Source organism: Myotis daubentonii, chromosome 4 (genome assembly GCF_963259705.1).
Source record: "Myotis daubentonii chromosome 4, mMyoDau2.1, whole genome shotgun sequence".
In the NCBI taxonomy this organism is placed as follows: domain Eukaryota; kingdom Metazoa; phylum Chordata; class Mammalia; order Chiroptera; family Vespertilionidae; genus Myotis; species Myotis daubentonii.
The window spans coordinates 26,911,334-26,938,170 of record NC_081843.1 but is presented as its reverse complement, the minus strand read 5'-3'; the positions used below and the strand labels follow the sequence as shown (position 1 = coordinate 26,938,170).

At 49.0% G+C, this 26,837-nt stretch overlaps 1 protein-coding gene across 1 annotated transcript in view; it reads right to left on the bottom strand.

Annotated features, from left to right (window-relative positions):
• XYLT1 (xylosyltransferase 1) overlaps nt 1–26,837 on the bottom strand; it is a 311,677-nt gene that overhangs the window by 8,224 nt on the left and 276,616 nt on the right. Inside the window, exons 7-11 of the mRNA XM_059693287.1 lie at nt 20,498–20,714; nt 17,657–17,833; nt 13,510–13,772; nt 6,707–6,902; nt 771–1,104 (exon numbers count right to left, since the gene is read on the bottom strand). Coding sequence (XP_059549270.1) covers nt 771–1,104; nt 6,707–6,902; nt 13,510–13,772; nt 17,657–17,833; nt 20,498–20,714 — 1,187 coding nt within the window. The remainder of the gene's footprint in view (nt 1–770; nt 1,105–6,706; nt 6,903–13,509; nt 13,773–17,656; nt 17,834–20,497; nt 20,715–26,837) is intronic.

Sequence of the window (26,837 nt, the reverse complement as noted above, 5' to 3'; positions counted from 1 at the left end):
CAGAATTCCATCTTGAGAAAACCGGGAGGGCTCTACCTGTCTGCTTGCTCAGCACAGAAACTTAGCAAAGTCGATAGAATCCCTTCAACACTCCCTCTTTATAGGACTCCGTCCCTCCCCTCCCCATATCTATGTCCCCTCTCCTTATGTCACTGGCTAAATGGCATCCAGCTCAGAACGAAGGCTTAGCTAACAGAGGCTGCAATTGTTTCTGGCTTCTGGGTCTGCGATCTGTTAGAGGGAGACAACACCAGGCGGCTACTGTTGTGTTGGCTGTTGTCATTGTTTTACTTGACAATCTAAGGGGAAAGAGGTCAGTGCCCTGACTAAATAGTCAGGTATTGCATTGCTTTAAAAATTCTTGTGGCACGCGGGTTGAAAAAGCGCTGACCTAGTGTATCATATTTTCGATGAACAGGATTTCCTGTGTTAATTAATATTTTTTACACAGTGAACAAGATTTGCTAAAACTCAATATCTGCCTGGGCTTATTTTCCATCCTGTCTTAAATATGATCAGAGCCTCTGGGAGCCCAGTGGGAGAGCATCTAATAAAAAGTTATCTAAGTCATAGGCTGAGGATGTCACCTCCGTGTGCAGGCAGAAGAGCAACTACTGAGAGCAGAGAGCATGGTTCTCGAAAGTGGCCCCCTCTCCCCACATCTGGGCAGCACCACTGCCCAGGCGATGGACCCATGGGATCCCTGGGGATGGCATATCCGCCCCATCCCCCGACCCTGGACTCCCAGCAGAGAGACGGGGAGTACTCACCCGGTTTGATGGGCTGCCTGTTAGAGAAGGTCAGCGGTGCGACGAGGAATTTGGTCTCTGCGACTGGCACCCAGTGGTGGAGAATTTTCACTGTCCAGACCCCAGGCCGCAGGGGCAAGTTCAAAGGGGGCTTGTAGTGGGTGAATTCGGCCGTGGACTCAATCAGGATGTCGTAGGTGGCTGCGATGACGTTGATGGGATCCACCCAGATGACGGTCACGGTCACATTGGGGCCCTTCCCCCACTTCTGCATGCCTACCGGCTCGTCCATGGGCCCCAGGAGACCCCCAAAGTTGCGGAAGAGCCGCTCCTTGGCATCCCAGTCAGTGCCGACCTGAAACAGGAGAGCGAGTCCTGAAATCACTGACACTGAGCTATGGTGCTGGGTCCCAGAAAGGCCTGGGATCCTGCTTGCTGGGCAGGATATACCCATTTTAAAGATGAGGAAATGGGAAAACTCAGGCTCCGATTAAGTTACTTGCTCAAGGTCAGACAGGAAGTAAACAGATTATTTGGTATTTGGATCCAGGTTGGAGGATTATAAGGCCTGTGGTCCGTTCACTAAACCTTAGGGCCTCCAGTGCCTGGCACCTGGTGGGTGTTTGGGGGAAACAATGTGCACTGAATGAATGAATCCCTGCTTGAGGCCATTCCAAGAAAACATACACCCTGCCATTCAACAGGTCCAGCTGGACTCCGCTTTGCTCCTTGGTTTTCCAGATCACGTGCCTCTGTAGAGTGTGACTATTCTGAACGAGGCTAGAGCTCAGGTTTCGGAGCTGCCCTGTCAGAAGCTAGAAAAGAAGGGTCTCTCAGCATCGCCCGTCACTTGCAGCAGTTCACAGGGCTTTCCCAGAAGATAGAGCTCTGGCCTCCCTAACACATTCTGAGCTGGAGCCAGGGATGGGAGATGGTTGTACAATCCATCCTTCCCGCCAGCCAGTGGCTTTCGCCCTCCACGCATCCTTCCACTTCTGTCACCTGCAATCTCTTCTCCACCCAGCAGCCAGAAAGACCCCGTGAATTGTCCTCAAACTGCTCAGATCCCTGTGCCTGGGTCCGCTGCTCTCTCGTGGTGCCTAGCACTGTGCTTGGTGCTCCATCAGAATCTGACAAGTGAACGACTTGACAAACAAACGAATGAACTGCAGAGATCCCTGATGCGCTCTGTTGCAGTTTCAAATCAAATTAAATGAGGGTCTTCTGCTCCCCAGGAGCTTTCATTTAATGCTCCGAGGACAGCGTGGGACACGTTGGCAGCCGATAATGAGCACACTGCCAGGCTTGTGCTGCTTCTGTGGCCTCTGCATGACCAGCATCTCCAATGTGTGTGTCTGCAGGGCAGGGCAGGGGAAGGTATAGACATCTACGCCCTGAGAAGATTCCACATTAAGGTGCAGACAGGAGCCGGTTTATTTTCTCCTTGTTCTCACCTCGAGTCACTGTGTCCATTCCCTACACAGAACACGGAGCTGCATGGCCAATAGGTACCAGGAGCTTATGCCAGGCATAATGCTAAATGCTTGGATGCATCACTCATTTCATACTCACTTCCAACTCCACATTATCCCCATTTTACAGATGAGGAAACTGAGGCTCAGAGCAGCTCAGTAACTTGCTATGGTCAGTAAGGGGCAAAGCCAGCAGGGGGACCCAGGAAGTCTGACTTCAAAGGCTGTGCTCTTATCTACTCTTCAATGTATTGCCTCCCATTCATTCACTCACTCACTCACTCATCAATACATATGTGCCAAATGCCTACCACCAACCAGATGGGACTATTTAGACCTGTCCATAGGCCCACAGCTTGCTTCAGGTTTCTGTCTTTAGACCGCAGCCTAAAGAGTGGTCTTAAGGGCAGCAGAGGTAGCGATTGCTGTGACATTTCTGCTGGGCACCGTCCCTCCCAGGGTTGTGAAATCCTGGCCACCCTATGTATCAGCAGGAGCTGGCTGCTCCTGAGGACCCCTGCTGCTTAGCACACTCTCTGGGACACAATAGAAATTAAAATGATGTTGTTGGTTGAAGAAATAAATGAGTGAGCAGGATTCAAACTACACCTCAAAGTCTTAGAGATTTTTCTAAAGAAACCCAATCCTTTTCAGTATCTCATTATTCCTAAATCTGGTCTCTCACTCTGTCCTACAAGGTCTGGTCCTTTGCGTCTCTTCCTTTCTGTCCCTCTCCCCATCCTCCACTCACCCCTGCTCTAGGCTCTCCCCACCCCCCCACCCCCCCACCCCCCCCATGCTGGAGTACTCTCAGCGCCTCCTTGAGAAGGGCTCACTCTTGCCTCTCATCTTGTGTCCACACCCACATCTCTCTAGTTCAGTCTGCTTACTTTCCCCACCCTCTTCCCCACCAGCTCTTCTTTATCATCCAGGCCTCAGCCAGGGTGTCACCACTACTTGGAAGCCTTCCCTGCTTAGAGGCACCACTAAGGTGCGTCTCTCAGCATGTAGTTTTTTTGTACAGTATTGCAATCTTTAATTTAATCTCTCTCCCTGGCTTAACACTATCAACTCCATGAGAGTAGGGACAAAATTCGGCTTGTTCATTAATGTACCTGTAGTGCCCAAAACAGTGCTGAGCACATAGCAGGTGCTCACTATATCTCTATCTCTATATTTATCTACCCAGCATATATTGATCTACCCATCCATCATCTATCTATGTCATGAATGATTAGGGGCTGAGCACATGGACATCCCTATGCACCCAGGCTCTGCACACACTGACTCCAATAGACACTGACAAATGGATCAATGGTCACAAAACCATGTCAGGGTTCTACTTCAGGAAGGAATTACCCACCAGTTAGGGGAGTGTGGGGACACTCCAGAAACCATCCTTTGATTCCCCCATAGAGTTGGGGGTGAACAAACCCCTGAAGTCAGTTCTGAAACCAAAATAACACAGCAGAAGAGTTGCAAAGCGGCTGACAGTGGAAACACCTAGATCTTGTTTCTAAACTTTGAGAGGAGGAGAAAGTCAGCCACCACCCCCACGCGCGAGGGAGGAGGGTCTGCCTGAGATGGAGCCCTGTTGCTGTCACATCCTCTGTGGCCTTCAAGGTCTTCTCCCCCTTGCTCTGGAAGTCCACACCGTACTCTGGCACAGCCTGCTTACCATTTGTACTACAAAATGATCAGCTGCTCATATATGAGCGCATGTTCAAGTTCAAGCTTAACAATGCTTCCGGCTTCAAACCCACCAAAGGTTTCCCACAGCCCTTAAAATACAACCCAAACTTCTCTCCAGGGCCTACGAGACCCCTCATGCTCTGTCCCCTGTCCCCTCAGAGTCCTCCCTCCTATCACTCTCCCTCTCGCTCACTGTGCACTGGCCTTGCTGCCCCTGGAGTCCACCGAGCTCCTGCCTGGAGCCTCAGGGCCTTTGCCTTGCACATGCGCTTCTTTTAGAAGGTCCCAGGGTACAGTTTTCAGCTCCAAAATTATTCTTAGAAAAGCCTTTCTCAATGAATCCTCCCATTGAAAGTCGTCCTCATCGGCCTCTCAAGGCCTCAGCAATCACAGGGAGGGCATTTTTCTTTCTTTGTGTAATACTTGTTATTAGTTGAAATGTTTTTGTTCATTTGTTTGCTCACTCATTGGCTGCTCCACAAGAGAGCACTTCCATGACTATAAGGGTCTGGTCTATCTGGTTGACTGCTGTTCCTTCTGCACCTCGCATATCTCGGGCACTCGGTGACTTTCTAAGCCACTGGCACGGGACGTCCACGGGATGGAGAACTCTATCCGAGCTCCCCACCTGCCCTGGGCCAGGCCCTACGCACAGCCCTGGAGCTGTGCCAATTCGAGAGAACTTCTCAACATGCAGTTCTGTTCCTCCTCCTTGTCCAACTTCATGTTTGCCTTAAAATTAAGGCTTTAGGAAAAAAAATCGAAATACAAGATCCGGGGCTCCCTGCTCATACGTTGGTACTCTGCCAGAGGTCTCGGTGGCTCTCACACCAAGGGTACCAGAGCTATCGCAGGAACCCTCACAAATCACCAGCCACAAGTGGCCAGCGTCATTTGTCACTGCCAGAAGTGCCCGGTCCCCCAACGGCAGGCTGATAAACAGGGAGAGCCCAGCCACCAGGCATCCATCTCCTTAATGGGACGTTAATGTCTTCAATCGGCCGCCTGGGCCCCCAGCACAGATTCCAACTGGGGCAGCATCTAACTGCCCCCTGGCGCCAGTAATTTATGGAGTGGGCTCCCATGGCAGCTCAAATCCAGACAATCCGTTTGGAACCTTAATTGAAAACCAGGCTTCATAAGAAACTCCCACCAGTGCCTGTTCAGTGCCCACGCAGCAGGGCACAGGTCGGCCAGGTGGGCCATTGGGGACTGGGAAAAGACTAGCAAGGGAATATAAGTGGGTGCGATACTCACTCCCATCCCTTAAGATTCTCCACATTCCAAATTCGGCTCCCAAGCCAGCAGCCAAACTCATTGGGGGTGCTTAACTCCAGCAATGAATCAGTGCTTTAGAAATCCCACGAGGAGTTTTGTGTGGGCAACCTTCACCAAGCTTGATCAGGCTTCCTCTTCCTTCCAGGTCACCAGCCAAGTGCAGGCACTCATTCGTTCAGAAATCATTGTTGCTGACACTAGTACGGATGTCTCCCATCTTCCCCCATTTGCTCTCCTCCACCCAGCCTCCATCCGCCTCCCCTGGCCTTCACCACACTGTTGTCTGTGTCCACGGACTATGCATATATCTTGTTTGGCTAATCCCTTCACCTTATTCCGCATCTGCAAATGCTACATACTCTTCTATGTGCTGGTTTACAGCAGTGAGTGAGAGGGATATTGTCTTCGCTCTCTTGCGGAGAATCACCAAGTGACTAGCGAAACCAACAAGATGATATTAGATGGTAAATACTAAGAAAAACTAAATTAAGGATGTGTCGGGCGGGGAGTGTAGCTATCATGGCCAAGTGAGTGGGCAGAGAAGGCTTCTCGGAAGGTGCATTGTTTGGATTTAGATCAGAATGACCCCAAAATGGGTGAAAACCTGTGAGAAAGCGTTCCAGGCAGGAGGATCAACATGCCCCGCCTGAGGTGGGAACAAACTGGGCATGCTTGACAAAGAGACAGGTGTGAGTGGGGAGGAGAGTGGTACTGGATGAGGCTGGAGAAGTAGAAAGAGGGTAGATCAGGTCTGGAGGTGGGGCGATGTCAGAAGGGTGGTACTGGATAAATCCATCTCCCCAGGCAGGAAAACAACTGAAACCTGGTGCTGTACTGGAGAGGTGGAAACTGCATTCCATAGGTCATGCATCAGTCCATCTGTCCAAACACTAACACATCTGTCCATCCGTCCATCCATCCATCCATCCTTTTGTCCATTCATCCACCCGTCCATCCATCTACTCATCCATTCAATGATTGATCTGGTACTTATTTTAAGCTAAATCCTGTGCTAAGAACCGGGGAGACAAAAGCACAATTAAACATGGGACTTGCAGCCTAAGAGACCTGGGTTCAAGTGTGAGCTCTCCCACTTCCTAGCTCTGATGTAGAAAAATCACTGAATCTCCACAGGCTTCCATTTTCCAGTATGTAAAACGGGATTGATGCCCCTACTTCATCAGGAAACTGGTTTGATGTCGGTCCATTACTAATACAAGGTTAGGAGGAATCACTAGCAAGAATAAAAAAAATGAAAAGAAACAGAAGTTCTACTATGAAAAATAGACCAAGGCCCCGGTTGGTTTGGCCCACTGTCCTTCTCCCGATCTGTCGAAGAGGCCATTTCCAGTGTTTGGGACTGGGGGCCCTTCTGCAGGCACAGGGTCAGCCTGTCTTCGGGGCTCTCCAAGTCCCCCTGTCCTCCACCTCCGACTATAGGCGTCAGATCATGGAACAGGACCCAGCAAGGGGGATGCAAAAGGCAGTGGAGTATGGCAATGTCTGGACTCTTACCTCGGAAAACTGGAGCCTCCCAAAGTCGCTGGGTGGGCTTGCGATCTTGAAGACTTTCTTCGGCATCACCCACGTCTCCAGCGTCTCGAGTTTGCTCACGGCCAGATTGGTAGCGTGATGCTTGATCACAAAGCCCTGGAAGCGGTCAGCAAGGAAGTAGAGGTGGACAGACGCTGGGTGGCCCATGGGATAGTACCTGAAACACACACAGTCTCACATGAGCTCATGGGTCAGGGCTGGAGATGTGCAGGCTCATAATGGGGTGCCCCTCCCGAATCATGCTGGTCTTGTTCCTAAAATAACCCCCATTTTATGCAAGCTGACCATATTCCTGAAACTTCTCCCTGTGTGTCTATGATCTCCACAACTATTAACAGTAGCTTTTTAGATGATTACAAATGTAAAGCATGTTGACTGTATGAAAGCACAAGAAAGAAAATAAAAATTCCTACAGTTTTGAGGCTTCTTCACATAGATGATGTCGATTCCAGATATTTATTGACTCTCTGGTGCTAGGTATTGGGAAGCAACAACGGTGTGCAAACAATGTCATATTGACTCATTTCCCTTCCGCCTTATTCCCTATGCATATATTTGCATAAATCTCATACGAGATCATACTATACCTACTGGTTACATCCTGCTCTCGCTTCATAGTATTTCCCAGGTGTTATCACGTTTTTGGAAAGTCTCTGAAAACGTGACACACACGTTCCACTGTACGTAATACTGTATTTTACAGAGCAAGTTCTTCATCACTGGCTGTTGAACTGGTTTTTAATTTTTTGGTCACTGTAGACAATACTGCATTAAACATCCTCGAGCAAAAATGGAACCTCTCTCACTCATTTCCAAAGGGCCCTTCACGTCTGCCGCCCAACTTTATCAAAAAGGTTGTACTGATTTACGCTCTCACTGTCCTCCTCAGTCAAGGCACTGGGCATGATCCTTAAAAATGGACCCAAGGTCCATACATTCAGACACGAAGAGGTAACCGTTGTTTCCAGACGCTTGACTTGGATCCACAGTCACTGGGAGGAAGGGGCCAGGGAACTAAGCAGATGCCCAGGAGGGAGGGACTTGGGATGAGCCCCGCTTTCTTTCCTCCTCGAGGAACTGAGGGCTGCTGGCCTCTGCAATGTGTGAACACAGCACACAGGGGGTGCGAGTGGCCTCCGAACACCAGTGTTCTCCTAATCACCGTTCTGCTTAGCCGCCTTCCCTCCGGTCCTCATCTGGAGCTTCACTCTTAGGTCCAATGACAGCGGTTAGGGAGCCGCCTTCCTGTGCTTCCCCATCCCCGGAAATCACTGCCTGGCACTGGGATGCCTCGGGGGCTCTGAGAGAAAAGCCGGCACCCTCTTCAGGCTGCTCGCTGGGCATCGGCTTCGGGAGCAGAAAAGCCTCGCCCTGGACGGAGCTGGGAGCCCTGTGCCGGGATGGAGGCGGGCTGCAGCGGGGCTCTCTCCACCACCGCAGCCACTAGCCACTGCGACTCCCGAGCACGTGAATGTGGCTGCTGCGGCGGAGGAACTGGATTTTTTATTTCATTCACTTTCATTGATTTAATCTCAAATGCCCGCTGGTGGCCAGTGGTGACTGTCCTGGAGGCATAGACATGACAGAGTCTCCTGGCTGCTGGCATCAGTGCCTCCAGTCCTTCACCCCCGTCTCCATGCTCTCTCCCACGAGGCGTCGCAGGGTCCCTTCCCCTGAAGAGGCAGAGTCTATTTCCCCGCTCCCGACCTGCCTGGACCTGAGGCGTCATGCCAGCTCCCAGCCAGGGCCCCAAGAAGCCTTGCACATTTCCTCTCTTGCTCTTCTGTGATGAGAGCATGCCTTTGTGGAGCAGAGGATCCCAATCACAAGCATGAAGCAGAGCCACTTGTGGTACTCAAGCAGGGGCGCTGGATATGGCTGATATAAGGTCATGGACAAAAGCAGGAGGGAGACAGGTAAGGAAGTTGGTGGCCTGGACCGGGAAGCTGGCAGTGCAGAGGTGGAGGATGGATTCAGGTGGAGACAGCAGGATTTCTTGGAAGCAAGCAAGCAAAGATTGACCCCTAGGGCAACTGGGAGCATGCCTGGGCTACCTGCTGGAGGTCGAGACATTTGGGGCACACAGAGCCACCCCAGCCAAGAACAGAGCCCTGCTCCCGACCTGCAGTGGCTGCAGATTCAGGAGAGATGCCAGCTGAGACCAGGAACCTGAGAACTTGAGCTCAATGTCAATGCTTATCACTTCAAAACACTGACTTGGGGCTTGTTACGCGGCATTCTGGCAGGAGCTACGTAATACACTGTCAATGTTTGTTCTGCAAGGTGGTTGGGCCAGTGATGGTGGGAGAAGAACAGGAGAGCTTGTTGGCATGGGAGTGAAAACAAGAGTTTCCAGAAGGGAGAGGTCCAGACAGGGGTGCTGCTAAGGGGTCAAGTAAATGAGCAGTGGGCAAGCACTCTAGAAACCAGGTCTGACTGCCTGCTTTCCCTCTCTTCTATCGAGAAACCCTGCTGTCTCCACCTGACTCCAGCTGCTACGGCCGGCATCCTGGTCCAGGCCAACATCATGCCTCCCCTGGACCTCTGCAGGAGCTTCCTTTCTCCCTCCAACTTCCGTCCACTTTACCCTCATAACAGCCATACCCACCGCCTCTGCTTAAATACCACAAGTGGCTCTGCTTAATGCTTACGACGAAATCCAAACCCTTCACCTGGCCCACAAAGCCCTGCCTCTTTAGCCTCATTGTTTCCCTCTGCCCCAAACCTCCACCTTCTAGCCACATGGACCTTATTTTAGATTCTACATAGACATTGTTTTGGATTCTTGACCACAGCGAGCTGGTTTCCACCTCAGGGCCTTTGCACGGGATAGTCTCTGTGCTGGGACTGCTCTTCTCCTCTTAGGCTGCATGGCTGGCTCTGTCTTATCATCTTGCTTCAGTGTCACTACTTCTGAGAGATCTTCCTTGACTGCTGACTCTTAGTCACCAACTCGTTGCCATCATGTGACTTTACCTTCATTCTGAGCAGAGCATTTATCCCTACTGATCCTTCGTTCTTGTGTACCAGTGCTTAGGCACAGTCTGTCTTCACACTAGAACAGGAGGGCCTTGAACACGGGGGCCTGGTCGGTCTGGGTCATGGCTGAGTGCCCAGTGCCTAACACAGAGCCTGACACATGGTAGATGCTTCAAACAATACTTGTTGATTGAGAGAAAATTCTAGAAGGATTTTCTCTTGAACCTTTTGTTTCTAAGGTACATCTAGGAAACATGGAACCCAGGACTGAGCACAAAACCTCCCGGTAGTTGTCTTGACTGTGTATGATAATTAACTAAAACTAAGAAGGGAGTTTGTTTTCAATAGATGCAGTACAACAGAACCTAAAGGATGCCACAGATGCATTCATCTCACCCAACGGTGGGTTTTTGTCTTTTCTTACTGAAATAAGTGGGCATTGGAAAAATTAGGAGACTCACAAACATCTAAATTTCTGATTTGTCTTGAGAAATGGCTGGCAGTTCAATGTCTACATGCCCATTGGACAAGAACGTGCTGGGGCTCAGCACTGGGCCCCGGGCGGTCTCGGCTGGCACGGTGAGCCCGTGCTGAGGGGCCAGCCAGCACTGGCTGCCACGTGCTACTCGCCTGGCCCAGGAGGGCATTTGAATTTGAGGACGTGTAATAAAATCCTGACATCTTTATCTCTGGAGGGTGACTCACAAGCAAACTTTATTTTCTTGTGCTCTCAATCTGCCATTTTGAAAATTTCTGCAACAAGCATGAGTTATTTTATAATGAAAAAAATCAATAAACATTATTTTTATGAAAGGTTATCCCGCAGACTGGAAAGACACAATTTGCATGAAGTGCCCAAAGAAAATGAGACTCTTGAAATAAAGTTCACACGTGCTATTTCCCCAGATACCCTGGGGGTAGGAATTTACTCTCCACTGCCTTTTGGGATAAGGGTCCTTTGTCCTGATTAATGTTTAGGCTCATATTCATAAATATATTGGCTTTGCCCACAGCAAGGCACAGTGGCTCTAGTGTGATAAAAAAAAAAATGAGCGAGAAGTCAAAGGATTCCAGGCCCAGGGCACCTTAGCGGCCCGCTTAATCCCCAAACAAGTCCTATGATTTGTTTGGGAGTGTCTTCTAGAATTTCCTATAAATTCTAAGAAGCCTGGGATTAAGACTATTCTTGAATAATATTCTGCTTCCAAGAGTGGCACTGGGTTCTGTGCTGGGGATTTGTACTGTGGTTCTGTGAGCAAGGGTTCTGTGCCCAGACTAGCAGGGGCAGAAGACCTTCACTGTTGACCTTGACCCAAAGTACTGCTGCTACATGCAATGGCGGGGGGGGCGGGGGTGGTAGGGGTTGGAAGTGAGTCTGAGCTACTTTCAGCTTGGGAGAGGGAGGGGATGGGCTATCAGGGGGAGCTCTCAGCAAGTTTCACAGAGGATGTGGCGCCTGAGATGGCCCTGGGAGACTGGGAGAGGGTTGGCTGTGTGGGGACAGCGGGGGCGGTAAGCAAAGAAAAGCACAGAGGGCACAATGAGCAGCTCATGTAACTGGTTACGGAGGGTGTAGCTCACACAGTAGGCTCCCTGTTGACGTTGGCAGCTTAATAATAATGGCACGAACATTGACTAAGCACTCTGTAAGTAAAACATGGTTAAAAACGAGGATAATAATAATACGTAAGTGAGAAGGTCACTTTTGAGGATTATCTCCTTTAAACCTCATAACACCTTATGCTGTAAGGCTTATTATTATTCCCATTTTACAGATGAGGAAACTGAGGGTCAGAGAGGTCAATCACTTGTCCAAGGCCAACAGGTAGTAAATAAAAGTTGAGTTCAATCTGCAGGTCCTGGTTCCCGACCCACACTGGGCTTTCCTTAAACTAAGTCAGGACCCACAGGAAGAGGATCGAGGCTGAGGCCACGAGGAGATAAGAAGAAACTGTAGCAGCCCTGCCGAAACCCAGATGGCCAGGCAGGCAGTCCCAGCCAGGAACCTTCCCGTGTTCAGGATTTAGGCAATAGTTCCAGAGAAGAGGGAAGAGCTAGGCAAGGAGGGGTACATAGGAGGAGCCTCAGTGGAGAGACTAATGTTAAACTTTTTTTTTTTTTGCTTTAAAAGAGGGAGGTGGGAAAAGGAGAAGGGAGAACAAGAAAGAGGAGAGTGATTAGAGGCACTTTTGAAAATCCAACCTAAAAAAATAACCAAAAAAAAATAAATAAAAGAAAGAGGCTTTCTGCAAAGAAGAGAGTCATCAGGGCGTTATTTACAATGGCCCATTACTGACAATAGCAACAGGAAAGGGCTGGATTAAGCAAACTCCCGAGTTTCTGCTCTTTGGAACAGCAGCGGCATTAAAAAGGATCATTAGCATGAAGGAAGCTGCAGAGCAGCGGGAGAGGGGCTAATATTATAATGCCGATCAGGAATATAACAGGGCTCCAAACTCTTGTTGCAAGTACGTGAATATCTGCAATGCACATTGCTAGAGAAAGGAAGACAAGCCAACAAAGGGCTGCTTGGCTTAGGGAAAGAGCGGAGGGGAGGGGATTCTGTGGAATTATCTCCCTACCTTCCCCTCTGCTTTCCATACATTCTAGAACACTCTTTCCTCAAGTGTCGACCTGCACCTGCTAGTGGCAGGTGAGGTGGATGATTCTCAGGGGTACCCGAGCGCTTTAAACAATAGTTCTGCATCTTGCTGATGCCTCTGGTCATATGTTTAGGTGTGGTAATGATAACATGGCTATGTCTGAAAATGGAGTCTTTCTTTTCGGAGACATACATTAAAATATTTATGGCTGAGGTGATGTGATGTAAGGGATGTGCCTCCATCAGACCAATCTGGGAGGAGGGGCCGTGACACAGGATTGGCCCAGAGCTGGTCACGGGAGAGCTGGGTGGTGGGAGCATGGGGTTTCACCCTCTTCTCTATTTTGAATATATTTGACATTTTCCACAATAAAAAAAAAAAGTTCTGTATTTCCATGGTTACCTTCCATTTAAGACAAATACAACTATGTAATAAGATGACATAGAGCTTCCCTTTAAAATACCACATATGCTTAACATAAAAGAATGAGTCCACTGGAAGGAAATAATTGGGTAAGCATTAGATCTGGTACTCGGAAAAAGTAAAATTTTGCTGATGGCTTAGACCCGTGGTCGGCAAACTGTGGCTCGTGAGCCACATTCGGCTCTTTGGCTCCTTGAGTGTGGCTCTTCCTAAGCCTTAGGAGTACCCTAATTAAGTTAATAACAATGTACCTACCTGTATAGTTTAAGTTTAAAAAATTTGGCTCTTAAAAGAAATTTCAATCGTTGTACTGTTGATATTTGGCTCTGTTGATTAATGAGTTTGCCAACCACTGGCTTAGACCAATGGTTCTCAACCTGTGGGTCGTGACCCCTTTGGGGGTCGAACGACCCTTTCACAGGGGTCGCCTAAGACCATAGGAAAACACATATATAATTACATACTGTTTACAGCAGCAAAATTACAGTTATGAAGTAGCAACGAATATAATTTTATGGTTGGGGGTCACCACAACATGAGGAACTGTATTAAAGGGTCGTGGCATTAGGAAGGTTGAGAACCAGTGGCTTAGACAGGGTGGAGGGTGGACAGGGCATGCTCTAAGCGCTGGGATGGTTGTGTAGGTGCTTTTTAGGCAAAGGATGCGAGGGAGAAGCACGTGGCCCCTAACAGAGGAAGGTCTGCACCCTCCTCCCTGGTCCCCCCCCTGTCCCTCCTCCACTTGCCAACCTGGCTCACCTGCAGCTGTTCTCCCCATCAGTGTGCAGTGACGTCTCAGCCCTACGGAGGCCCAGGCGGGCGAAGGAGTGGTACAAGGTGAGCGTCACGTCGCTGAGGCTGTGGATGCCATCAGGCTCATCATACACGTTCTCCCAGTAGGAGCGGAGCCCAGGGGTGCCTGCGGGGTAGTTCCCGTACAGGTAATAGTCCAGCTGCCCGATGATCTCCTGATTCACCACGGCTTCGAACTTTCGGGCAAAGAAGGTGGGCCGGGCTGTCTGCTGTGCTCAAGGAATAAAAAGATTAGCGTCAGCAGGTAGGATGGGTGTGGGGAGGTGGGAGCAGGGCTTTGCAGCCAGCCTGCCTGCCTCTGTTCTCGGTGTCCTCTTCTGTTAAATGAAGACAATACTAAGGGTGTTAGGATGGAATGAGTTAATGTTGGTAAGGCATTTGGAGCAATGATGGGCGCCTGGGAAGCATCATGTTTGTTAAATGTTGGTTAAATAAATCACACCCTAGTGTTCACAGCTGGGATGGGTCTCCAAAATCATTTAACTGAAGGTCTAGGGCAAATACAGCCTACAGATATATTTTAATTGTCCAGCAGAGTGTTTTAAAATTGAATTAGCTGGCAATATTTAAAAGGTAGAAGACTTCACAGAAACAATTCTTGGCTTCCCTGTAAACAGAAACAGATCCAGCAACCCCAGGCCCCTGTTTCTGCATGGTAAGAACTGCTTAAAGCTGGAAAGCAGCTGTCCCGTTAGGCGGGCATGGCTTCTTCCGCTCACCACAGGCCCCACCACTCCCTATCGTCTCCCGGGCATAACAGCAGAGGCAGCATCTCCAGAGATGAGGTTTAGGAATCTGTATCCAAAAATGCTCCCCTGGTGGTTATGATGCAGAATTTGAAGACCATTTATGTAGGCCTAATTTTCAAGGAGACTGAGGCCCAGTGAGGAAAGGGACTGATCTAAGGTCACATAGCAAGGTAATGACAGAGTCAGGATTAAAATCCAGGGTCCAGGATTAAAGAAATAAACTACTGAGTACCTGTTACCTATCAAATCTTATACTATGGTCTGGGCGGGGATCAACCAATTTTTTTTCAGTAAAGGGCCAGATAATAACTATTTCTAGCTTTGTAAGTATTCAACGCTGCTGTTGTAGGGTGAAGGTAGCCATGGGCATAATAGCAGGTGAATGGGTGTCACAAAAGAACTTACAAAAGCAGGCAGTGGGCTGGATTTGACCCAGATTGGTTTGCTGACCCCTGTCTAGGGCTATGGAAACAATTCAAACATAGCCACTCCCTTGAGGAGCTTATGGTCTAGTGTTATTATTGAGCTAAGTTTGGGTCTAGCCCTGTTTTTGCTGCTGTGAATAAACAGCAACAATCATGGCAATAATTACCAAGCACTGCAGTTATGGCATCACCTCATATCTCCCAACAACTCTGCAAAGCGGGTATTCCGATTCCCATTTTACAGACGAGGAAACAGCTCAGGGAGGGGAAGTGATATGTACGAACTCACACAGTCATAAGATTTGAACCCGAACCTGATGCTCCCCAAACCCAAGCTCTTTCTACGGCACCATCCTGGGACCCCGCTGCTAACTGAGTAAACTGGATGCTCCTGATCACAGAAACCTTTCGTGTTATCCTGAACATCCCATCACTTCTCTGCGTCATGAACCCTTGGGACGTCTGGCCTCTGTGGCCAGGTCAGTTCAAATCCTCACTCTGCTACTTTCTAGCTGTATAAGCCTCTGGGCAAGTCACCCAGGACCTCAGCTTCCTCATCCTTAAAGTGGGTATAATATGGGTGCCTAGCACAGAGTCCGGCACACAGTGTGAGCGCTATTACTGTGTGACCATTACCACTCCCCTCCCATCCCCTGGCCCGAGCCTGCTTCCAGGGGCTTCTAAGTCTTGGTTTTCTGGGGGCAGAAAATCGAATTCAGTGGCAGGGCAGCCTTCGTGCCTCATCCATGATTCTTTGATCATAGCTGGATTTTCTAAAAGGGCATGTTTCTATATTTATCATCCTCTTCCTTGGAGTTCTTTGAACAAGAACTCCGAGTTCCTTATAGGCAGCAGTTTCTTGATTCTAGATGCTGGGGGATGTTCTTGATCTCTATTTGCTATGGAAGAAAGAGCTGTGAGCTCAGGGCACTGTCTCTGTGCTGGTCGGTCTTTATCAGAGACCGCGGTCCGCGGGATGCTGGGCCTGGAGTACAGATGCTGCCGCTAGAGAGCAAGCAGGCTGGGAGGGCGCGCTCCCAGGAACCACCACGGACTTTATCTACATGATGAGGTCCTTTGCGTGAGGACAACGACGGGTCCTCTAAAAAGTGGGGATTCTTTTTTTCCTTTTGAACAGGTCAAATATTCCCCCTGCATCCCTCTTGCTGCTCTGCAGATCCTTTCTACATGGACAATGGAGTGAAAATGTCACCCAAGTTTATGCCCAAATTAACATGGGCTTGGGGAGGTCCCCGGGTAGCTCTCAATCTGCCACCAAAAAAAATAAAAAGGTCTAGAAAAATACTATTGCAGCAACCGCTTACAGAGGCGAAAGACATTAGGTGGGGACCTTGAGGGAATGGAAACCTTGAGGGGTGAAACCTGCTGTGTATGCTGCACCTGTGCAGACACAAAGCCAGGAAGGCAGCGGGGCGGGTGCAAAAAGCCAGGGGCTGGACCCGGGAACACCTGGGCGGGACCTTTAGCCCTACCACTCCTTACATGTGTCTGTGGACAAGTAAGTTTGCCCATCTGTGCCTCAGTTTCCCCCCTGCACAATGGGGATGATGTCTGCCCCAGGGAAGCCAATGAAATGCCCACAGGGGGCCTGGCACACAGACTGGGAGAGAGCAGATCCCACCTCTGGTGCCCAAACGTATAGAACCTCCCAGCCCTCTGGGGATCTCGTTCTCATGCACATTCTGATTCAGCAGGTCTGAAGCCACACACTATGCAATGCATTTCTAACCTTCTCCTGGGCGACGCTGATGCTGCGGGTCCAGGACCACACACTGAGGAGCCAGGCTAGAGACTGAAGCCCCATGCGGGCAGCGGCTCAGTTACGTGCCAGTGAGTCAGCAGGGGCCCCTCAGTTACTGCTGTCCCCACTCTCCCTCTGGGTTAGCGGTTTGGGCAGCAGCATACCATCTCCATGTGATAGCTCCAGTGACCTCAGAGTGACGTGTTTCTGTTTGACTATTTTGTTGCCTCCTGTCTGTGCCTTCTGCAGTTGGGGTCAAGCATCGTGAGCGGGAGGGTGCTCACACAGGATGGAAACAGGGTGCCATTCGGGATGGGTCTGGGGGCTCAAGGGAAGCAGACGGAGCATGTATCGCCCCCTGCCTCTGCTCTCCCCACCACTGTAGATACCTGTGAGGACAGTAACGCTTCTGCCTCCTGCTACTCCTTCCAGTTCACAGATTGTGCTGGTTTCCAGACCTGGCTGCTCATCAGAACTTCCCCGAGGTGTAATCTATTCAACATTCCTGGACCTCACTGGAGGTTAGTGGTTTGCCCGCAGTGCTGTGTGGCGATGCCTGAAGACATTTCTGGTTGTCACACTGCAGTGTGCTGCCCGCAGCCAGTGGGTAGGGCCAGGGGTGCTGCTCAATGGCCTGCAGTGCACAGGACAGCCCACAGCACGGGATATCCAGCCACAGTGTTACTAGTGCTGAGGGTGACAAACTCTGCCCCGGATATACTCAAGTTTGTACCCAGGAATATGTTTTTAACAAATGTTTTCAGGGGATTCTGGTTAAAAGGCAATATAAAGAAATGGATACAAATATGGCCTTTGGAAACAGATACGTGTGGTCATATCACCTTGCATAAGGTTTCTGATCTTTCTATGCCTTGGTTTACCTATTTAGAAAATAGAATAATAATAATAATTTTATCTATCTATCTATCTATCTATCTATCTGATAAGGTTGTTATAGAGTTAATGAATCAAGAAAGACAAAGTGGTTAGAATAATCCTGGTCTGGAGTCATTAAAAAAATGTTGGCTACTGTTGATGTTGTCATTATTATCATCAATAGGCAGGGTTGAAAACTGGGGGGTGAGATGATCAACAGGCCTGGCCCTGGTTGCCTGCAGAGGGCACGGTGTGGGGGCTGCAGGGCGCCGTGGGCTCACCTGGAAGCGGTGGAAGTCCTGCGGCTTGAAGTCGTTGGGGGAGCAGCCGCACCAGTCCACGATGTGCTTGTACTGGCACTTGCAGCCCAGCTTGCGGTTCCAGTTGGTGATGCGCAGGTTGTTGTCCACCATGGAGTCGCAGTGGGGGCTGTTCTCCAGGACCGTGTGGAAGAAGGACTGCAGGGGGGAGAGGGACCAGCCTGAGACCGCTTCCCGCCTCCCTCGAATGCGCCGGGTGGGGCCCTTCCCTGGGACCCCGGCCTGCGAAGGGGCTCTCGGAGACTCATCTGTTCCTCCTGTCAATGGGTCAGTGCGGTCTGGTCCCACTCAGGGTGCCCTGGATGTTTCGCCCAGACGGGCTGCACTCTGCTCAGAAGTCTAATGTCCTGAGTGTCCCTCTGACCTTGCCCCAGCAGTCTCCAGCCCGATTTCAAGCTCTCTCTTACCAACCAGGACATCTTCTGTCTGCTCAGCAGACAGGAAAAGGCCCTCGGGATATGTCGACACAGGGGGACCAGGGGAAAACCTGGGGACAATTATTCAGAAAACCTGGGCCCTTAGGCTCTTGCTTTGCAAACAGCCAGGAGGGAGAACAAAGGGATTCAGCTCTGAAATATCTTGAGAAGAAAGACCAGTGCTCTGGAATTTCACCCCTGGGTAAGGGAGGTCAGATTCATGGCTGCATCAGCCCCAGGGAGCCCTCCTGACTTAGCTGCTGGAATAGGTGACAACAACGCAGGCAGGTGAAGGGTGGGGCTGCCTGCTGTCCATGGTGCTGAACCAGGCACCATTGCTTCCCCCAAATCCTGACTCTTGGCCCACCTCTCCTAGGAACCTGCAAAAGAGGCAATGTTGAGAGTGAAAAGCGAGACTGGAGAGGAGAGATATGGTTAGAGATGCAGAGACACAGAGACTGAAAGACTGAGAGAGAGAGAGAGGGAAGGAAGGAGAGAGAGAGAGAGAAGGGAAGGTAAGATGAAATGCTGGAATGGAGGAGGGGCTCTAACAGGGACCCAGAGTGTCACGTGCCTGTGTGTACTGGGACAGGGATGGGACAGAGAGACAGTTCCAGGATCAGCATCTTGATGAAAAGAAACAAAGCCTCCAACAGTCTCTTCCCAAAGGGCGGGTGGGCACAATGAGGCTCCACTCCCCCTCCGCCCCCGGCTGACCTTCCTGTGATGCTAAATGACATGTCCGTGAACCTGGGTTTTAAGCTCGAGTTGTCTCCAAGCCCACAGAGGCCCATATCCTCCATCAAGCGGTGGGGAAAAGCACCCAATTACCAGCTGCCCTGTGTCCTTTCATAATGATACCGAAAGTCTCCTCAAGATAATGGATGAGGAGGTTATCGGAATTGAGAGAAAAGGTGGTGTTTTGCTGAAATAGGATTAAAAGCTGATTACTTAACATGTGTGCAGAATAGCAAAACCTGGCCCGGTGACAAGAAGCCCATCATCTCTCTGGAGTGAGGCGGGCAGCTGGCCCTACCCAGAGCTTGCCACCACCCCAGATGTTGGTGAGAAACATGGAAACCATCAGATGAGATGCACTGTCTTGTCTGGACTAGAAACACAGAACCCCAGTGGTGCGGAGAGGGGGCACAGGCCGGAAGGAATGGTGGGCCACTCGTGGGAGGTGTCACGGGCTCTGCGGAAACAGAACCAGCTCTGGAGTTTTCTGAAGGAGGAAATTAGGAGCTGGAGGTCAGGGAGCTTAACCTGGACTCTCCTAGCCTGGGTTTCAGAACAGCCTGCAGTCTTCCACAACAGGACTTCTAAAATGGGCTGGATGTCTGTGTCACCCCAACATTCAAAGGTGGAAATCGTAACCCCCAATGTGATAATGTTACAAGGTGGAGCCTTTGGAAGCTGATTAGGAGATGAGGGTGGAGCCCTCATGAATGGGGATTAGTGCCCTTATAAAGGAGCCCAGAAAGATCCGTAATCCCTTCGGTCCTGTGAGAAGACAGTGAGAACTGTCCATAGGCAGTCTGTGACCCGGAAGAGGGCCCTCCCCCGATCATACTGGCACTCTACCTGGGCCACCTCGCCTCCAGAATGGTGAGAAGTACATTTCCGTTGTCTATAAGCCACCTACCCTATCATATTTTGCAGCCCAAACTAAGTCAGCTTCCCACCCTGGGGTCTGAAAAGTGGTGACGGACTCCCCAGAGCTTTTCAAATACTTCCGAAAGCCACCGGAAGTGCTGAGTCCCAGGCACGTGGCCATGAGGGCTGTCAGTGCAGGGATTCCTGTCTGTAAGGAATTGAAAGGACAATATTCACAATCGGAAGAGGGAATCTTGGTTGAGAAAGCCGTTACAGGACTGGTGACTGCAGCGCTGATGTGGGTGTGTCCTGAAAGGGCCGGCCTGCACAGATGTGCGGATTCCACTCTGCTCCACTCTGGAGTGAGGGGCTGCCATCAACATAGCAGGTCAACACTCAGAGGCTTGTCATTTTTTAAATAACAGTTTTCTAGAAAATGGCAATAAGTGCCTCATTCTATATAAAATTAGTATGTGATTATTTTAGGAGCCATGCAAGCCAAGTGTCTTAAGAAAGGGATGCCTTTTCCACTTTGCACGAAGACACTGTGGACTGCTGGTGGCAGCACTGTGCTGTGTCCATAGACTGGAGGGGACCAGGGTCCCTGCCATTACAACTAGGTCCCTGGCAGTCAATGCCGCTCTCCATCCTCATCTGGTGGTTTGGAGAGCTTTGTATTGGATTCAGCATTGCTTTACCAAAAATTCAGAAAAAATTCAGCATCTGCTTTGCTGTAAATGCCAGAGCCAGCCCCAGCCATTCTGGGGGATTTTTTTTCTGGGACACTCACCTCGGCAGGAAGCAGGGTGTAGGAGTAGAATTGCTTCATTTTAGTCACCAGATCGTCTGTGGAGAACGTCACATAGTCCACAAACTTGCGGTTCAGCAGGAACCAATCGGAGCCGCCATCCACGGCAATGCCCTCTGGGATCCGCCGGTCCCCCAGGCGCCACATGTGGGCGTCACACTCCAGGAAGAGTCTGTCCAGGCCCTGTTTCCGGATGAACCTGAAAGACACAAAGAAGTGATTAGCCCAAAGGTGCCTCCACCCTGTGTCCAAATGAGATGGCACAATCCCAGCGATCAAAGCATTTATGGAGCACTGACTGTGTGCCAGGCACCGAGCCAGGGCTCTGTGTATACGCTGTCCCTTGTCACTCTACCCCTCTGAGGAGGGTGCTATTATTACACCCATTTTACAGATGAGGGCACTGAAACTCAGAGAGTTTAGGGCACTTGCGGAGCACAATTAGATAGCAATGATCATCCAGCACATCTACTTCCTCTTTAGAGAACTTTGAAATCATCTTTTCATGCCATGGATGCCTTGGTAACTTAGTGAACACAGCCTGTGGACACTCATCCTAGAATAATGTTCTTAAATCATAACACACAGAATTACAAAGTATTTAAAAAACAGAAAATTTATGATATAGTAATTCTGGTGCTTTTTGATTCACACATTAAATACAAGATTACAAAGTATTTCTTAAAACATCGAATTTATGATAATTACATGTGGTGTGTTTCTTTCTCGACACACAAGACCTTGTGGCAGATCTAATAACTATTGTAAATGTGAGGAAGTGGTGAGGGTAAGTGACACTTAGACGTAGACTCATCAGCTACTATGTGATATGAAAATATGTGACTCTTAACAGTTACTGCTCACACTACTGTGGTTTGGTCTCTATATTTAGGTAGATTTCAGTGAAAATAAACAACGTTTTCCTCCCATTCAACGTCATGGGCCTTCAGAACTCCATCTATGAACCTCAGATGGACAACTGCTTGAAAGTATAAAACATAAATATTTGGGATTTAGCAAGGCAGGCTGGCAGCTCTGGCACTTCCTGTTTTGTAAATGAAGAAAGCAATGGTCCAAGAGCTGGTAATACAGGTGTGTGGGGACATTGGACAGAGCAAGAACCCAGCCTCTGGCCCAAACTCTGTGCATTTACAGTGAGCATTAACTGCACACTTACTATGTGCCAGGCACGGTGCTGGCCCTGTGCAGGGCAAGGAGGAGTAAGGATGATCCCTGTTCCTCAGGGGCTAGTTACCCAGTTGGGAGCTTAGTCTAGAGGTCTCCCCACTCAGGAATCCCGTGCTCCTCCAGCTCTACAACATAAAGTCACCCGCTTTAAAGTGTACAGCTCAGTAGCACGGAGTTCATTCACACTGTTGTGCAACCATCACCTCTATCTAGTTTCACAATATTTCATCACTCCAAAGGAGACCCTATGCCCATAAGCAGACCCCATTCCCCGTACCCCTTAGCCCTTGGCAACCACCAAACTGTCTTCTGTCTCTACGAATTACCCATTTTGGGTATTTCATATAGAAGGAATCCTATAATATGTTGGTCTTTTTAAAATAAATACGCTTTTATTGATCTTAGAGCGAGAGGAAGGGAAAGGGAAAGGGAGAGAAACATCAATTGGTTGCCTCCTACACACACTCCGACCAGGGACCAAACCCACGACTTGGGCATGTGCCCTGACCCGGAATCAAACCGGTGACCTTTAGGTGCATAAGAGGATGCTCAACCAACTGAGCCACACCAGCCCGGGCTGTTGGTCTTCTTGTTTGGCTTCTTCCACTTACCATAATGTTTTCACGGCTCATTCACACTGTAGCACATACTGGTGCTGCATTCCTTGTTTCTGTCTATCCAGCATCCGTTCCTCAGTTTTCTGGGAACCACATCTCCACTGCACTTTGGACAGTCCCTAATCTTCAACTTGGGTTTGCACCTAACCCTAACGCCAGGGGTTGAACATAACCCAGGCTGGTCAGTTCCATCTGCTTGGCTGCCATATTGGTTCAGGAATGGGTGAGAGATTCAAGCTGGTTTTGAGATTGGGTCCTGGAGTTTTTGCTGAATTTACCAGGATGGAAGAGCCTTCTATGGGATTCTTAGCTGAGAGAATGCAAGCCTAGAGCTGGCTGGCAGCCTCTTATCACCATGAGTATAGAGGCTGCCTGACAGTGGAGGTAACACAGAAAGAAGTGGGAGGGAGGCCACATTACATGGGAGCCCAGGGAAAGCTGCCAGCTTTCTGAGGACACACAGAGACACGTGAAGGACAGCAGCCAACCAGAAGGCCCAGGTATCCAGCATCTCTGGTCTTGTTCTTTCTCTAACACATCTTTCCACCTGCCAAGTCCAAGTTTGGCCTCACATGGACGAAGGATTAGGGATCTCTTTGGGGGATGTGACCTGGTGGAGGTTTTTCATTATACTCGCCATATCACACCAAACTTGGATTTAACCAGTTCATTAAAAGGAGCCCCGAGTTTAGGAAAATAAAATCCTATCTCGACTCTGGTTGATGCTAACTTATAGAATAATATACAGTTGGTGCATTTAACCATGCATAACACTTTAAATTTTATATAATTTATATCAAAACTTACATGGTAACCAAGACTAACCCAGAGAGAGAAATAAAAGGTATCCAGGTGCGAGGACTTGCAAAATTTTACTTTCCATGGACCAGCGTTTTAATTTTATGTTCCATTATATGGGATAATAGCATCGCCTTGCAATTTTAATGTGATGTCCCAGACCATAATATCCAAATACAATATTTATGCAGTAATCTCCAAAATGAAATATTCATGGGGTTGGGAGATTGGCTGCTGTATTTACTGCATTCCCAAACTGATAAGCTGCAAACACATGCTTTGGTTAATTATGAGTAAAAATAGAGACAACTGTTCCCAAGGTTTCAGAAAAAGTTCCTGGGTTGAGAGGCGCAACTGGAACCTGGGTCTGGGCTGGGAGAAGGTGGCAGAGAAGGTGTCAGAGACCCAGGGTCTGGGTATCTAGCAGGTGAAGGAATCAGCTGCTTAGGACGTGACTTGCTGTGTTTCCTGCCCTGTGCATTAACCACAGCTTGGAAAGGTCAAGGCTGGAAATCAAGGCAAGTCAGTAAACTCCTGGATGTGTCTTTTCCTAGATGCAGGCTCACCAGTAAGCATGGTTCTCAAGGAGGGCAGACTGATTTGCAGCAATGGGCCCAAGACACTGAAGGTGACTAATGATGCTCTCCTCCCTACAGTTTCATTTACCATGGACTTGGTTACCTGGGGCAACTGGGTCAATAGGTGGAACTACAGAAAACTATAGTCATAGCTAAATAGGGTTTTACTGGGATGTCACAGGTACCCAGTCTACTCGGCTGAGCATCAAGGGAACCAGATGGGAGGTGAGGAGGGGCCCTGATTCTCGCCCCTAGGAGAAGAATTCAGTTAAGAAAGCATCTGTAGCCTTTGGGAATGATCTCTGAAAAGGCAGGCAATGAAGAAGCCCCTCAATTCAGTTAATTCCCTTGCTGCAATCTCAGCATCGTCATTGAGTATGAAATTATTCCAGAACTGTCTTGTCCTGTAATGAGTTCTCAAAGGAGGAACTCTGCCCCTCGGATTTTACAGCGTGTTTGAGCACGAAGGGATCTTAGCAATCAGCTAATATAACTAATTCTACAGATTAAACACACAGACACAGACACACTGAGACCCAGAGGGATGGATGAGCCAAAGTCATCCAAAGTCACACAGCCTAGGGAACAAAATCTCCCCTCCTCCGCTTTTCCTGCCCAGTGATCTGTCACTGAACCCAGATTACTCCTTTAGCATAAGTACAACCTAAGCATTTTAGTTAAAAAATAAAGCCATGGGACAAAGCATGAAAGCCACAATGTCTGAAGTCAGCCAGCCATGTGAATGGGCTCCCTCATGACAGCCACATGATAATGCGGGGGCCAAGCTTCGGGCACTGGAGCCAGACTATCTGATTCAAGTCCTGCATCTGCACTAACCTTGGGCGACCTGAACATGAGACGGCTCAGTTTCTCATGTGGAAGACGGTGATCATAAGAATAGCTGCCCTTACAGAGTTGGTGTGAAGGTTTAAATGAGATGATAGGTGGAGAGGGCTTCACAAAGTGCTCACCACATAGTAAGTGCTTCATAAATGCTCACCAAGATGCTTAACAATTTTCCTTTTATCAAGCTAGAAAATTTAAAATTCTATCTCTCCTGCGAATTGGTAGAGTTACATATAGGGCACCCGCGTAACTAAGGAGAAACCCTATATAAAAGGAAAAAGCAGGATATTTCAGCACCAAGGACAGAAGCCCAAAGCCCCCCCACACAATGAACCCCATCTCCTGCTATTATGTTAGTTAAGCAATGCCCATGGTTGTGGTGGCAGAGGTGGCAAGTATCATGGGTATCCTAATTCTGTCCGAGCACCATGAATACAAAACCCTCCCATCTTTCCATGCCATGAGTCAGTGAGGGTTCGGCTCACTGGGTTCCTAGTTTGGCAGCTCCACTGGGGCCCTGCTGGCCATTTGTCTCAGGCCTAGGGTGGGTTGTGACCCTTCCTGACCTCAGCTGCCTGGCAGATGAAGGGGGCTTGGGTCATTCCCTCATTCAGCAGCTCCGGAGAGCCCCTTCAATACGCCAGGTCTACGTGCTGAGAATATGCTCGTAAATAAGATGGACATCACCCCTGCCCTTCTCTCTCTTGTAGAGATAGAGATAAAAGAATGAAATAATACCATCTACCATTTATTGAGCATGTGCTATTTTCTAGGCCCTGCTCCTCATACTTAACATGTATTCTCTCATTTAGTATTCACCATGATCCTTCTTTTTACAAATGAGGGTTCATTTTACAAATGAAGGAATCAAGGCACAGAGCGAGTGAGTAATTTTTCCAAGGCCACCCAGCTGGTTAGTGGCAAGGGTGGGATTCAAACCTCAGCAGTCAGGCTCTGGATTCCACACTCTTAGCCACAAGGTTATAATACCGCTCTAATCAATAAACAAGTAGACACGGGAAGCTACAAAACACATTAATATGTAATTAGATGTTTGTGCTAAGTGCTCTACAGAGAAACTCAGAGTGCGATGACAGAAAATAGAGAGACGGGGGCTTAGCTAGTGATGACGGCTGGGGAAGCGTCACTGAGGAGGTCACATTTAAGCTGGGTGAGAAGCATGAGAAGGACTCGGTTGTCTGAAGTGTTGTGGGGAAGAATTGTATAAGCTTTATAAGAAATAACATGTGCAAGAACCCCCACGAGTGGAAAGAGGCTAAGGTAGTTGGAGTCAGAGCTACAGGGAAATGTCAGCTCCCCTACCTCACTGAGGAGTGGACCGGCCACAGGACAGGCAGACTCTGACCCGACTGGTGGAAGGAACGTATCATCCGTATGTACATGCGGCCTGGACAAGGTAGGAAACGCTGCAAGGAACATACTTAGGGGATCGGTGTAGCGCAGTGGCCAGGAGTGCAGACTGAAGCCAGACTGCCAGGGCTCCAGTCTGTTTTGCACTTAGGAGCTATGCATCATTTAATCTCTCTAGCCTCAGTGTCCCCATCTGGAAAATGGGCATGATAATGACTTCCATCATGGGGTTGTTGTGGGAATTGAAAGAATTAATATCTGTAAGGCATTTCAGATAGTTCCTGGCACACAGTACATTGTCTATGTGTTCCTATTGTTATGCGCCTTGTGCTAAGAAAGCCGACAGGTTTGACAGTCAAGGATGGAAGGAAAACAGAGTCAGAAGCCCAAATTCTGGAACCTCCAGTCTCCCAGCTCTGTGGCCCATGCTCTTCACCACACTCAGGGCCCAAAGCAACTTGCACCCCCAAGAGTCTAAAGGTCCATTGAGCGCTGATTGGTTTTCCACATTTCACACATTTTTAAAAACAATGTTTGCTGCCTTTTATTCTGACTGCAGAAGTAACGCATAGATTTCGTAGAAGCTTGGAACATAAAAAGAAACAAAAAATAAAATAAAAACTATACTCTGCCTCTCAGAGATGATGCTGTGAAATATTTTCTTTCTGGTCTTTTTTCCTACTCGACATGCATTGTTTGGAAAAAAGAAAAGCTCCAAAGTTGACCTCAAAACCCAAGCGGAGGCCAGGGCAGGTACGTGTGCCCAGCGGTGTGGGTGCCTGGGCGACGCTAAGCAGTATTTTGACACGGTTGCCATAACGGAATGAAGTAAAATGCACATGCAAACAGCGATAAACTCGCTGGTTGGGTTTAAGAAAAGCTAAAGCGAAAGGCAATGTGCTTTCCCCACTGGAGACGAGATAC